The sequence below is a fragment of the Cottoperca gobio genome, unplaced genomic scaffold, assembly GCF_900634415.1.
Source record: "Cottoperca gobio unplaced genomic scaffold, fCotGob3.1 fCotGob3_421arrow_ctg1, whole genome shotgun sequence".
In the NCBI taxonomy this organism is placed as follows: Eukaryota; Metazoa; Chordata; class Actinopteri; order Perciformes; family Bovichtidae; genus Cottoperca; species Cottoperca gobio.
The window spans coordinates 110,001-122,341 of NW_021167001.1; the positions used below are offsets into that span (position 1 = coordinate 110,001).

Below are 12,341 nucleotides of genomic sequence, written 5' to 3' on the forward strand. Positions count from 1 at the left end.
GTTGTTACCGTGCATGCTGAGGGTCCACGCTGCAGAGTTCACAGTGAGTCCTTCAGCAGTGACCAGCTGACAGCTGTATTCATTCTCCTATTAGTTTAGCTTTTCCTTATTTCTTATTTCCTATTTCCCTATTTCCCTATTTACTTATTTACTTATTTACTTATTTACTTATTTACTTATTTATCATTGTATTTATTTCTGTTTATATTTCTTTTAAAAAAGGTTTTTTATATTTCTAATTTTTTTTATTACTACTATGACTCCATACACAAGGTGTCATAAATGAAAAGAAAAACTAATTTGTTTTCTCAAATTAATAATTCACGCTCTTGATGTAATCTGGTTTTCGGTTTGAGAGACATAAGCAACAAATCTGCTCTGTAAATCACTTCCTGTGTTCATGTTTGTCAGTTTTGTCTGAACCCACTAAATCCGGACAATAAATGTAATGTTTTTTCAGTGTGTTGTAAGAACAATATCTTCATGAGCATTGTTACCTACTTTACTTTAAAATGGAGTTTAGGCTGACCACAGATAACTCGTCTCTACACATTATTTCAGAGTTAACGTTTTAAGTTAAAACAAGAGGTTTTAATGACCTTGGCAGGTGAATGTGACCTGTGCTCCCTCAGTGGCCTCCTGGTCCAGAGGAACGGCCTCGAACCGCAGGTTTTACTCCGACCTCCTCACGGCCCTGAAACACACAAATAACAGTTTACAGGAAAATAAAACTGATGAACAAAAAAATATACTGCTAATACATAACTTCATGTCACAATATAACAATAAATAATGTGACATTAAAGTTATAATTAAATGAAAAACAGCATGATCATGTAATATCATGCTAACATTAGCTAGTCAGCTAACTACTTTTAGCTTCATCATTATGTACAAACTGTATTTTAATGGATCAAAGCTGTTTAAAATCAGATATCAGTCTCCAGACCCTCCAGACCTTTACTGCTAATTAACATCCTCAATATCCTTAAATTAGCTAGCGTTACATTATCTAACAGACCATTAGCTTACGTTACATTAGCTTACGTTACATTAGCTAACGGAACATTAGCTGACGTTACATTAGCTTACATTACATTAGCTGATGTTACATTAGCTAATGGAACATTATCTAATAGACCATTAGCTTACATTACATTAGCTTACATTACATTAGCTTATGTTACATTAGCTTACGTTACATTAGCTTACATTACATTAGCTTACGTTACATTAGCTTACGTTACATTAGCTTACATTACATTAGCTTACGTTACGTTAGCTAACGGAACATTAGCTGACGTTACAATAGCTGACATTACATTAGCTAACAGACCATTAGCTTACGTTACATTAGCTAACGTAACATTAGCTGACGTTACATTAGCTAACGGAACATTATCTAACAGATCATTAGCTTACGTTACATTAGTTAACATTAGCTTTGTGTTTGATACTGTACCTGCTGCTGTCTGAGCTGCTTTCTGGCTGCTGGACTGAACTGGTCTGAACTGGATCAGGACTGAAGACCGACGGCAACTGTTGACAAAAGTGGACAAGGAACGAAACCGCATCACATTTTAAGGTTGAAACTTGTTTATTTACGCATAATAATGCTTGTAGTTTGCAGTTTCATGAACAAAATTTAAGATAAGTAATTAGCTAGGAAGCTGCTAATTAGGAAGCATTCGTTAGAGGGCGTTGGGCTTTATTATGGTACTTTATTAGCATTTCATATAGATCAATAGTTTAGGACAAAAAGGACACAAGTTTGGGTTAGGGTTAGGGTTAGGGTTAGGGTTAAGTTACAAAAACATTGAAAAATGTTGTTTTTGCACTGCCATGTTCAGGCATTGAAATAATTTTAAAAAAAAACTTGTCTTACACTGGTGTAAGACAGTGAAATAAACCCCATATGAGGACATTTCTCGACTCCCTGCTGAAAGACAATGCTCACTTTTTATACTAATCCCAAAAAACAAGGAGAAATTAAAAATGCATAATTAACAAAAGCTCCAGTGTCAAGAGGTTTAGCAAAAGTCATGTTAATAATAATAAATAATAATATAATTATATTGATAATAGTAATAATAATAATAATAATGTGACTCTGACCTGAGCCGCTACAGTTCTCCTCTCTGCCTCCAGAGGGAGCTGTACAGGAGATCTGCTCCTCCAGGAGGCTGCCTGCTGCTCCTTCCCCTCAAGCCTGGGCTGCTCGGCCTGGGAGCTGGGAGCACTGGGAGCTGTAGATTTGAACCTCTTTGTTGTTGTTTGAGGATTCAGTGTTTGCAGGTTGTGGAGAGTTTCTACACGGTTTCTGTTAGTTGTGAGCTTATTTCCAGTGTTTGCAAGTGTTGTGCAGCATTAGTTAGACAGCAGTAACTCAAAGGAGGCTTTGTTCCCCATCAAACAGAGTGCTGTTTGATTCTGTATATTCATATGAAAACAATGTTAAAAAACAAAAACCTCGGTTCGGACCTTTAGGTGTTAAAAGGCTTTGAAAGTCAGTTTGGAGCGAAGTCTGTTAGAACCAGAGCCTTCATATGAAACTGTTTAACTTTGTCATGTGTTCAGTAACTTAGTGTGAGAAAGCTGTGATGGAGGCGAGAGACTCACCTGGACGAGTCATCAGGAACACCTGAGAAGAGAAACATCTTTGTCGTCTTTGTTTTACTTTGAAAGATCCGCATTAACAAACTACAAACATCCTGGACTCTGATTGGTCGACTAACCTTGGATGTTGAGCGCGGCGGTGGCGGTCGCCCTTCCGGCGCCGTTGGTGACCAAACACGCGTAACTTCCTGCATCGTCCACGCGCACTTCCTTTATCTCCAGGAAGTGAATGCCAGAGTGCTCGTACATATTGACCCGCCCACAGGACTGAAGCTCCGCCTCCCCCTGCAACAACAGAGAAGTCGGCAAAAACAAGATGGCTGTCACTTTTTATATGAACTATTGTAATTCCTGTAACCGTCAAAGAAACATCACAACTTTGTATTTATCCGTGTTGAAAATTGAGAAAAATAAGAGAACATCTTCCACAATAAGTGAAGATTAAAAAGAAGAGTCCAGAAAGATAAGAGAACATCTTCCACAATAATAAGTGAAGATTAAAGAGAAGAGTCCAGAAAGATAAGAGAACATCTTCCACAATAAGTGAAGATTAAAAAGAAGAGTTTAGAAAGATAAGAGAACATCTTCCACAATAAGTGAAGATTAAAAAGAAGAGTCCAGAAAAATAAGAGAACATCTTCCACAATAATAAGTGAAGATTAAAGAGAAGAGTCCAGAAAGATAAGAGAACATCTTCCACAATAAGTGAAGATTAAAAAGAAGAGTTTAGAAAGATAAGAGAACATCTTCCACAATAATAAGTGAAGATTAAAAAGAAGAGTTTAGAAAGATAAGAGAACATCTTCCACAATAATAAGTGAAGATTAAAGAGAAGAGTCCAGAAAGATAAGAGAACATCTTCCACAATAAGTGAAGATTAAAGAGAAGAGTCCAGAAAGATAAGAGAACATCTTCCACAATAAGTGAAGATTAAAAAGAAGAGTTTAGAAAGATAAGAGAACATCTTCCACAATAAGTGAAGATTAAAAAGAAGAGTTTAGAAAGATAAGAGAACATCTTCCACAATAATAAGTGAAGATTAAAGAGAAGAGTCCAGAAAGATAAGAGAACATCTTCCACAATAATAAGTGAAAACAATTTGAAGATGTTAGCTGACAAAAAAGTCTAGCTAACCGTAACTTAGCTACACGGCAGGGACCTGGTGTTGGAGCCTAGTTGATGGTCTGAATAAATATATAGATGCACATAGCTGGCCAACAAATGTAGTTTTTGTGTCTCTGTTAAGCTCCGCCCACCTTGTTCCATGTGACCTGGGGTGTAGGGCGTCCAGTTGTTTTGGCGGTGAACTTCCCTCTCTGTCCCAGCTTGGCGAACACTCGGCTCGGTTTAGTGACAAACTTCGGTGGACTCTCGCTCCAGATACTGGGCCGGCTCTCCAACGCCGGGGCCGCAGAGCGACACCTGGAGGATTATGGGAAATGTAGTTCTGTGAGCATCACTTAAATCTAATTTTTATTTTTCAGAAATTAGCAAAAGAAAATCCCAATTTGTGTTTTCGTCGAGTCGTTATGAAAGAAAAAGACGAATTATCCTCAAACTGCAGCCTGACAAATGTGATGAACGTGTGTAACGTTTGTAACCCTGTAACGTGTGTGTGTAACGTGTGTGTAACGTTTGTAACCCTGTAACGTGTGTGTGTAACGCGTCACCCTGTAACTTGTGTATGTAACGTGTGTAACGTGTGTGTAACGTGTGTGTGTAACGTGTGTCACCCTGTAACTTGTGTATGTAACGTGTGTATGTAACGTGTGTGTGTAACGTGTGTGTGCGTAACGTGTGTGTGCGTAACGTGTGTGTGTAACGTGTGTGTTTATAACGTGTGTGTGTAATGTGTGTGTGTGTACCGTGTGTGTGTAACGTGTGTGTATGTACCGCATGTTTGTACCGTGTGTGTAACGTGTGTGTGTAACGTGTGTATGTAACGTATGTATGTAACGTTTGTGTAACGTGTGTGTGTAATGTGTGTCACCCTGTAACGTGTGTACGTAACGTGTGTACGTAACGTGTGTATGTAACGTGTGTGTGTAACGTTTGTCACCCTGTAACGTGTGTGTAACGTGTGTCACCCTGTAACGTGTGTGTGTAACGTGTGTAACGTGTGTGTGTAACGTGTGTCACCCTGTAACTTGTGTATGTAACGTGTGTAACGTGTGTGTGTAACGTGTGTCACCCTGTAACTTGTGTATGTAACGTGTGTGTTTATAACGTGTGTGTGTAATGTGTGTGTGTGTACCGTGTGTGTGTAACGTGTGTGTATGTACCGTGGTTGTACCGTGTGTAACGTGTGTGTGTAACGTGTGTATGTAACGTGTGTATGTAACGTGTGTGTAACGTGTGTATGTAACGTGTCACCCTGTAACGTGTGTGTAACGTGTGTGTGTAACGTGTGTCACCCTGTAACGTGTGTGTAACGTGTGTCACCCTGTAACGTGTGTATGTAACGTGTGTAACGTGTGTGTGTAACGTGTCACCCTGTAACTTGTGTATGTAACGTGTGTATGTAACGTGTGTAACGTGTGTGTGTAACGTGTGTCACCCTGTAACTTGTGTATGTAACGTGTGTATGTAACGTGTGTGTGTAACGCGTGTCACCCTGTAACTTGTGTATGTAACGTGTGTATGTAACGTGTGTCACCCTGTAACGTGTATACGTAACGTGTGTGTAACGTGTGTATGTAACGTGTGTGTGTAACGTTTGTCACCCTGTAACGTGTGTGTAACGTGTGTCACCCTGTAACGTGTGTGTGTAACGTGTCACCCTTTAACGTGTGTATGTAACGTGTGTGAGTGTAACGTGCGTTTGTAACGTGTCACCCTTTAACGTGTGTATGTAACGTGTGTATGTAACGTGTGTGAGTGTAACGTGTGTTTGTAACGTGTCACCCTGTAACGTGTGTACATAACGTGTGTATGTAACGTGTCACCCTTTAACGTGTGTATGTAACGTGCGTATGTAACGTGTGTATGTAACGTGTGTGAGTGTAACGTGTGTTTGTAACGTGTCACCCTGTAACGTGTGTACATAACGTGTGTATGTAACGTGTGTATGTAACGTGTGTGTAACGTGTGTCACCCTGTAACGTGTGTGTAACGTGTCACCCTGTAACGTGTGTGTGTAACGTGTGTCACCCTGTAACGTGTGTGTAACGTGTGTCACCCTGTAACGTGTGTATGTAACATGTATAACGTGTGTGTGTAACGTGTCACCCTGTAACTTGTGTATGTAACGTGTGTGTGTAACGTGTCACCCTGTAACGTGTGTCACCCTGTAACGTGTGTATGTAACGTGTATAACGTGTGTGTGTAGCGTGTCACCCTGTAACTTGTGTATGTAACGTGTATAACGTGTGTGTGTAACGTGTCACCCTGTAACTTGTGTATGTAACGTGTGTCACCCTGTAACGTGTGTGTAACATGTGTCACCCTGTAATGTGTGTGTAACGTGTGTCACCCTGTAACGTGTGTGTGTAACGTGTCACCTGGTTGATATAAAGTTCATGCGAGACAAGAAATGCTTGTTTCCTGAATGGAGTTTGGTTGATGCTCACAAAACAAATAACTTTATAGAAGCTTATTTCTTTCTTAATTTATTCTCAATGAAAACAAACAAACTGACAAAGTAATCAAACAAAAAACAAGTCATTTAAGATAATTTCTTCTTTATTGACGTGTTATTCTCAAAGTGCGCTCGCAGACGTTACAGACACGTGAGTCAACATTAAACACTTTAATATTTATAACGACATCCTGCAGTTCAGAGGAAAGAAAACAAAACAGATTTTTATTTTTAAGTGATTAGCTTGGAGAAACAAACAGAACAAGGAGTTCATCAGAAAAGGAAATGAAATGTGTAAAACATGTAATAGATTGAAATAAGCGTCACAAGTAAATACTGAGGTATGAACACAGATCAATTAGTTTATATATAAATATATTTTATTTGCGGCCTTTCTTCAGATGATTAATGTAATAACGTTGCTTTGGTAATGACTTATTTATTCTGCAGAATAATATATATTACTGTAATATAATGAGTTTCATACAGAACAACAGTCACTTTACTGTATTTCTTTATTTCGGGGAAACAATATTTTCTTCTGTACAATATTCAACACACAGAAGCCCTCAAACTGTAAAACGCTCATTCTACCGACAGACAGTGAACGCACCGCGGTGCTGGTGAAAATATTCAAGGATTTAATGAAATAAATGTTTTCATATTAAATATAAAACATCCATTAAAACTGCTGCTTTTATTTATTAATCAGTTATTCATCTTTCAGAGGAGACTGAACACAACAGTCCAGCAGGTTCCAATTATAATAATAATAATAATAATAATAATAATAATAATAATAACAATAATACAAACAAACTTTATTTTGACATCATTTAAAGGAAATGGTTGAATTATTAACCTGGTTTTATTTCCATCAGTAATAAAAACATTTTACTCACTAAGTTAATATCTGAAGTGAGTAAAATGTTAATATTATTATTATTATTATTATAGAATATGGTCAGAGGATCAGATCCAAAGTTAACAGATTTTTAACATTTCTTAACTTTACATTTATAATAAGTAAATAAATGTAAAAATATTGAATAACTTGATAAATATAATACAAATATAATATTTTATCTGCTGCTGGATTTAATAATAATAATAATAATAAAGCTGCAAATCTTCAACATTTCCAAAATATTTATAATAAATTCACCAAAAAAACAAAACTGGAGATTCTGAGAAAATATCCCATAATATGAAACTTTTCTTATTTCTCGTAACTCCACATTTGAAATGATACTTTTCTAATAATTCAGAAGTTTTACTTCGACAGATAAAACCTCCAGTTGTTGCTTCTGAAGATTTAAGACAAATTAAAACATTAAAGAACAAAATAAAGTGAAATAAAACATTTAGATAAAACAGCAAAAAGAAGGCGGGGGGGGGGGGGGGGGGGGGTCATGATGAAAGGTGAGCACCAGCAGGGACGTCTGAGGTACCTACACGCACACACACACACACTCACACTCACACACTCACACTCACGTCTTCCTCCACAGGAAGTTAGTGTTCTGAGTTTTCAACATCAAACCCCAGTTTTCGTACAACACCATCATCATATAAAATCTATTTTTTATATCATTATAAAGGATTTTTTGTCTTTTTTAAAAAAAAACAAACTCATGCTAAAAATCAACACTCATATGTACAAAGTGTGCAGGTTTCATTTCTATCGTTTGGCTTCCTGTCAGATACAAACATCAAATAAAGACAGAAGAAGAAATATTAACACTTTGTCTAAAACACAGAAGAAGAAACCAGCCTGAGGACGTCCTGTCCAACCGTTACAAGATCAGACTAGTGAGGTGAAAAGATGAAAGTGTTTGGATTTCCGGAAGGTCCCTGAACACCTCTCTGTCTGTGGTTCGTCTGAATTTACTGATATTTAAAATATTATATCAAATATTTAAAATATATATATTTAAATTTATTTCTAACAAATGTTTTATAATTATTAGATTTTATTTCTTCATTGACAAACTTTATTCCAGATGTTTTAGAAGTTCATGTCTTGTTAAAATAAATAAAATACGTTACATTTTGTCAGTTTTTGAACCACAAACAGGAAGAAACCAACAGGAGATATTACAAAATAAAAGCATGCTTTAAATATTCACTGCAGACCTCAACAGGATTTCGTGTTTGACTTTAGTTTCATTTCTTACAGCTGATCAGCTGATGGTGTCTGACGAGGAGAAACTGGACGACTGAACAGCTGAAGTTTTAATCATTTTATGAAAATTAAAAACTTGTTGATTGAATAATTCTGAATTCAGAAAAAGACAAAGACTTAATTTTCAAAAGAAATCAAAAAAAGAAATAAGATTAATGATGTTAATTAATAATGTATTATATCTTTAAGATCATCATATAATAATCTGTTTATTTTATGCTGCTGGTGAAGAAAACATTCGTCCTGTTAGTTTCAGATTCATGTTGCACTCGATGAGCAGCAGCTTCTCATTCAAAGACAAACAGGCAAGAAATCAAACTTTAAGTTAAAGATTTATAAACAGAATCTGAGACGTTTTCTAGCGTTTGTAATTATATAATATACAGTTGTGATTAACACCAATAAAAACACAGCACGTTTGTTTTCAACATTATTAACTTGTGACGTCAAGATAACGCATAAAATAAATAATTCATAAATAAAAATATTCCGTATTTCTGTTATATTTCATGTTATTTCAGTCGACTCCAGTTTCTTCTCGACAACCAAACGTCTTATAGACGATGCTGATTATTAAACTCTCAGGTGACCATTATATATGTATCTGTGTGTGTATGTGTGCGTGTATATATATATATATATATATATATATACACACACACACACACACATACATACATACATACATACATACACACACACACACACAGATATATATATATATACAGATATATATACAGATAGATAAATATATATATATATATATATATATATATATATATATATATATATAATAATCTGCAGTGATACAGACATTCAGAAGCTGTTTCTTATTGGCATCACATCATTCAGAGAAACAAAGAACAGCATGAGTCGCCCTTTTTAAATTGTAATCAAACGTCACATTATCGTAGAAAAAGTCTGTCCAGGAAGTCTTTTATTTTGTAGTAGAAAACAGGAACTGATGTCAGAGGGAGGAGCCTCTCCGCCTCATTGTCCCCGTCAGTCTGAGGCTCACCTGTGGGTCACCTGAGTCTGCGATCAGCGACAGAAGCCGCTCACTGAGAGTCCCTGCTGCTGTGTCCTGATTGGTCCATCGTCTGGTCATAGGCTCGACTCTTTCGGTGGGTAGTCTACATTGGTTACCATGGTGACAACCGTCACGATCTCCTCGGGCGCCGTGACGCTCGTCTGGCGCTGCATTTGCACGACACGCTCCTCCACGCAGCCGGCCGACAGCCGAGCCTCGGCCTCGTGGTCCCAGCATTCCTCGATGGTCTCGCAGAGCGCCACCAGACCCTGAAGGGTGCCAAAACACACAGAACACCGGTCAGACAAACACATACACAGTGGTCAGAACAACACCCAGAGTGGTGCGTTCTGGGTAATGTAGTCTGACTCACAGTGTGTTTCAACCAGCACTCTCTGAGAATTGGTCTCAGCTTCTTGTGCACGACGACTTCCTGCATGTCCTCCAGAGACGGATGCTGACCCACCTCCTCCTCAAACGGAAGCATGTACTCGTCCAGAGGACCTGCATCAGAGACAAGGGGGACCATCAGAGACCGTCAGGGACAATCAGAGACAAGGGGGACCATTAGGTACATTGAGGACCATCAGAGACAAGGAGGACCGTCAGAGACAAGGGGGACCATTAGGTACATTGAGGACCATCAGAGACAAGGGGGACCGTCAGAGACCAGGGGGACCGTCAGAGACAAGGGGGACCATCAGAGACAAGGGGGACCATCAGAGACAAGGGGGACCATCAGAGACAAGGGGGACCGTCAGAGACAATCAGAAACCGTCAGAGACAAGGGGGACCGTCAGAGACAAGGGGGGACCGTCAAACACAATCAGAAACCGTCAGGGACAAGGGGGACTATCAGGGACAAGGGGGACTATCAGGGACAAGGGGGACCATCAGAGACATGGAGGACCGTCAGACACAATCAGAAACCGTCAGGGACAAGGGGGACCAACAGAGACCGTCAGGGACAATCAGAGACAAGGGGACCATCAGAGACAAGGGGGTCATCAGGGACAAGGGGGACCATCAGGGACAAGGGGGACCAACAGAGACAGTCAGAGACAAGGGGGACCAACAGGGACATTCAGAGACAAGGGGGACCATCAGAGACAAGGGGGACCGTCAGGGACAAGGGGGACCAACAGAGACAAGGGGGACCGTCAGGGACAAGGGGGACCAACAGAGACAAGGGGGACCGTCAGGGACAAGGGGGACCAACAGAGACAAGGGGGACCGTCAGGGACAAGGGGGACCGTCAGGGACAAGGGGGACCGTCAGGGACAAGGGGGACCAACAGAGACAAGGAGTCCTGTCTGAGGTGTCTTACCGTCAGCAGCTTTGCAGCGGGAGGCGAGCTCCCACAGCACCAGCCCCACAGCGTACATGTCTATCCTCAGGAAGGCGTCTCTCTGGAAGTTGATGGCCCCCTCCAGGACCTCCGGGGCCATGTACCTCCTGGTCCCCACCTGGCACACAAACAGGAACTCGTTCACGCCCGAGCTAAAACCCCATATCATATAATATAGTATAAAATATTATATATTATAGTACAATACAAGTAAATATAATATAAAATGATAATATATCATAATAATAATTAAATATTACATAATGAATATAACATTATACAATATAACAACACTATTATATAATGTAATATATAATATTACATTATATAATATATATTACAAAACAATATATCATAATACAACATAACTTATTATAATATATTATAATACATTATATAATATATTGTAATATGTTATAACTTATTGTATATTATTAGAGTATACATGATATAAGTATGATATATATAAATATAATAACTTTCACAGTATTTGAAAAGAAAGAAAAATAAAACTTTTTCTTACCCTCTTGTGAACAACCACGTAACCCTTTATTTAAATAAAGAACCACGTGACCCTTTATTTAAATAAAGAACCACGTGACCCTTTATTTAAATAAACAACCACGTGCCTTAACGGACCCTTTATTTAAATAAACAACCACGTGACCCTTTATTTAAATAAACAACCACGTGACCCTTTATTTAAATAAAGAACCACGTCACCCTTTATTTAAATAAAGAACCACGTCACCCTTTATTTAAATAAAGAACCACGTCACCCTTTATTTAAATAAAGAACCACGTGACCCTTTATTTAAATAAAGAACCACGTGACCCTTTATTTATTTAAATAAACAACCACGTGACCCTTTATTTAAATAAAGGGTCATTCGGCTGCAGTTCATCGAGCAGCCACCAGGCGGAGCTCTAACTGCACTCAGCAGACTGTGTGCACTGAGAGCTCTGTGCAGATTCACTCTTGTTGTTTTAAAGTGAGTTCATGTGATTTATAAAGCGTACCATCGCAGTCACAGGTGGACTCACCTGTCCGTGTGTGTCTCCAGGAGACTTTCCCGCCTCAAACCTGAGAGCGAGGCCGAAGTCAGCGATGCAGGCGGTGAGGTTGGACTTCAGCAGCACGTTCTTACTCTTAAAGTCCCTGAAGAAACAGTGAGAGCGACACGTTATGTTCAAGCTTCTGAATGAGATTCAAATGTCTGTCACCCTAAAATATATCTAAAAATATACATTTGAATAAAGTGATTCATCAACTTTCAATTAGTTTTTTGAGCGCTAACCCAACAAACTGCACTGAAGCAGAAAACATGTTGTGAATAATTATTTTAATAAATGTTAAATTCTGGACTTTAAACGCTCTGAAGTTACTGGAAACATTCCTCCGCAGCATAATATATATAATATATAATATTAATGTAGCCTCGTCTGCAGCTGAGCACCAATACTTTCAACACAAGCAGCACAGTTCTGCATGAAACTCCAAACTATCCAGTACAGCTTAGTGATTAAACATTGTAATGCAGTACGAATAATAAACATGTGTGTGTGTGTACCTGTGTGCGACGCA

General features: G+C 38.6%; 1 protein-coding gene across 1 annotated transcript; it reads right to left on the minus strand.

Moving 5' to 3' along the window:
• Positions 1–9,181: 9,181 nt before the first annotated feature.
• On the minus strand, positions 9,182–12,335 carry LOC115005976 (activin receptor type-2A-like; the record flags this gene model as incomplete). Its single annotated transcript, XM_029427974.1, has 5 exons — positions 9,182–9,677; positions 9,782–9,912; positions 10,736–10,874; positions 11,801–11,915; positions 12,328–12,335. Coding segments are annotated over 5 exons (588 nt in total), but the record flags the coding sequence as incomplete, so codon positions are not given.
• Positions 12,336–12,341: the final 6 nt, after the last annotated feature.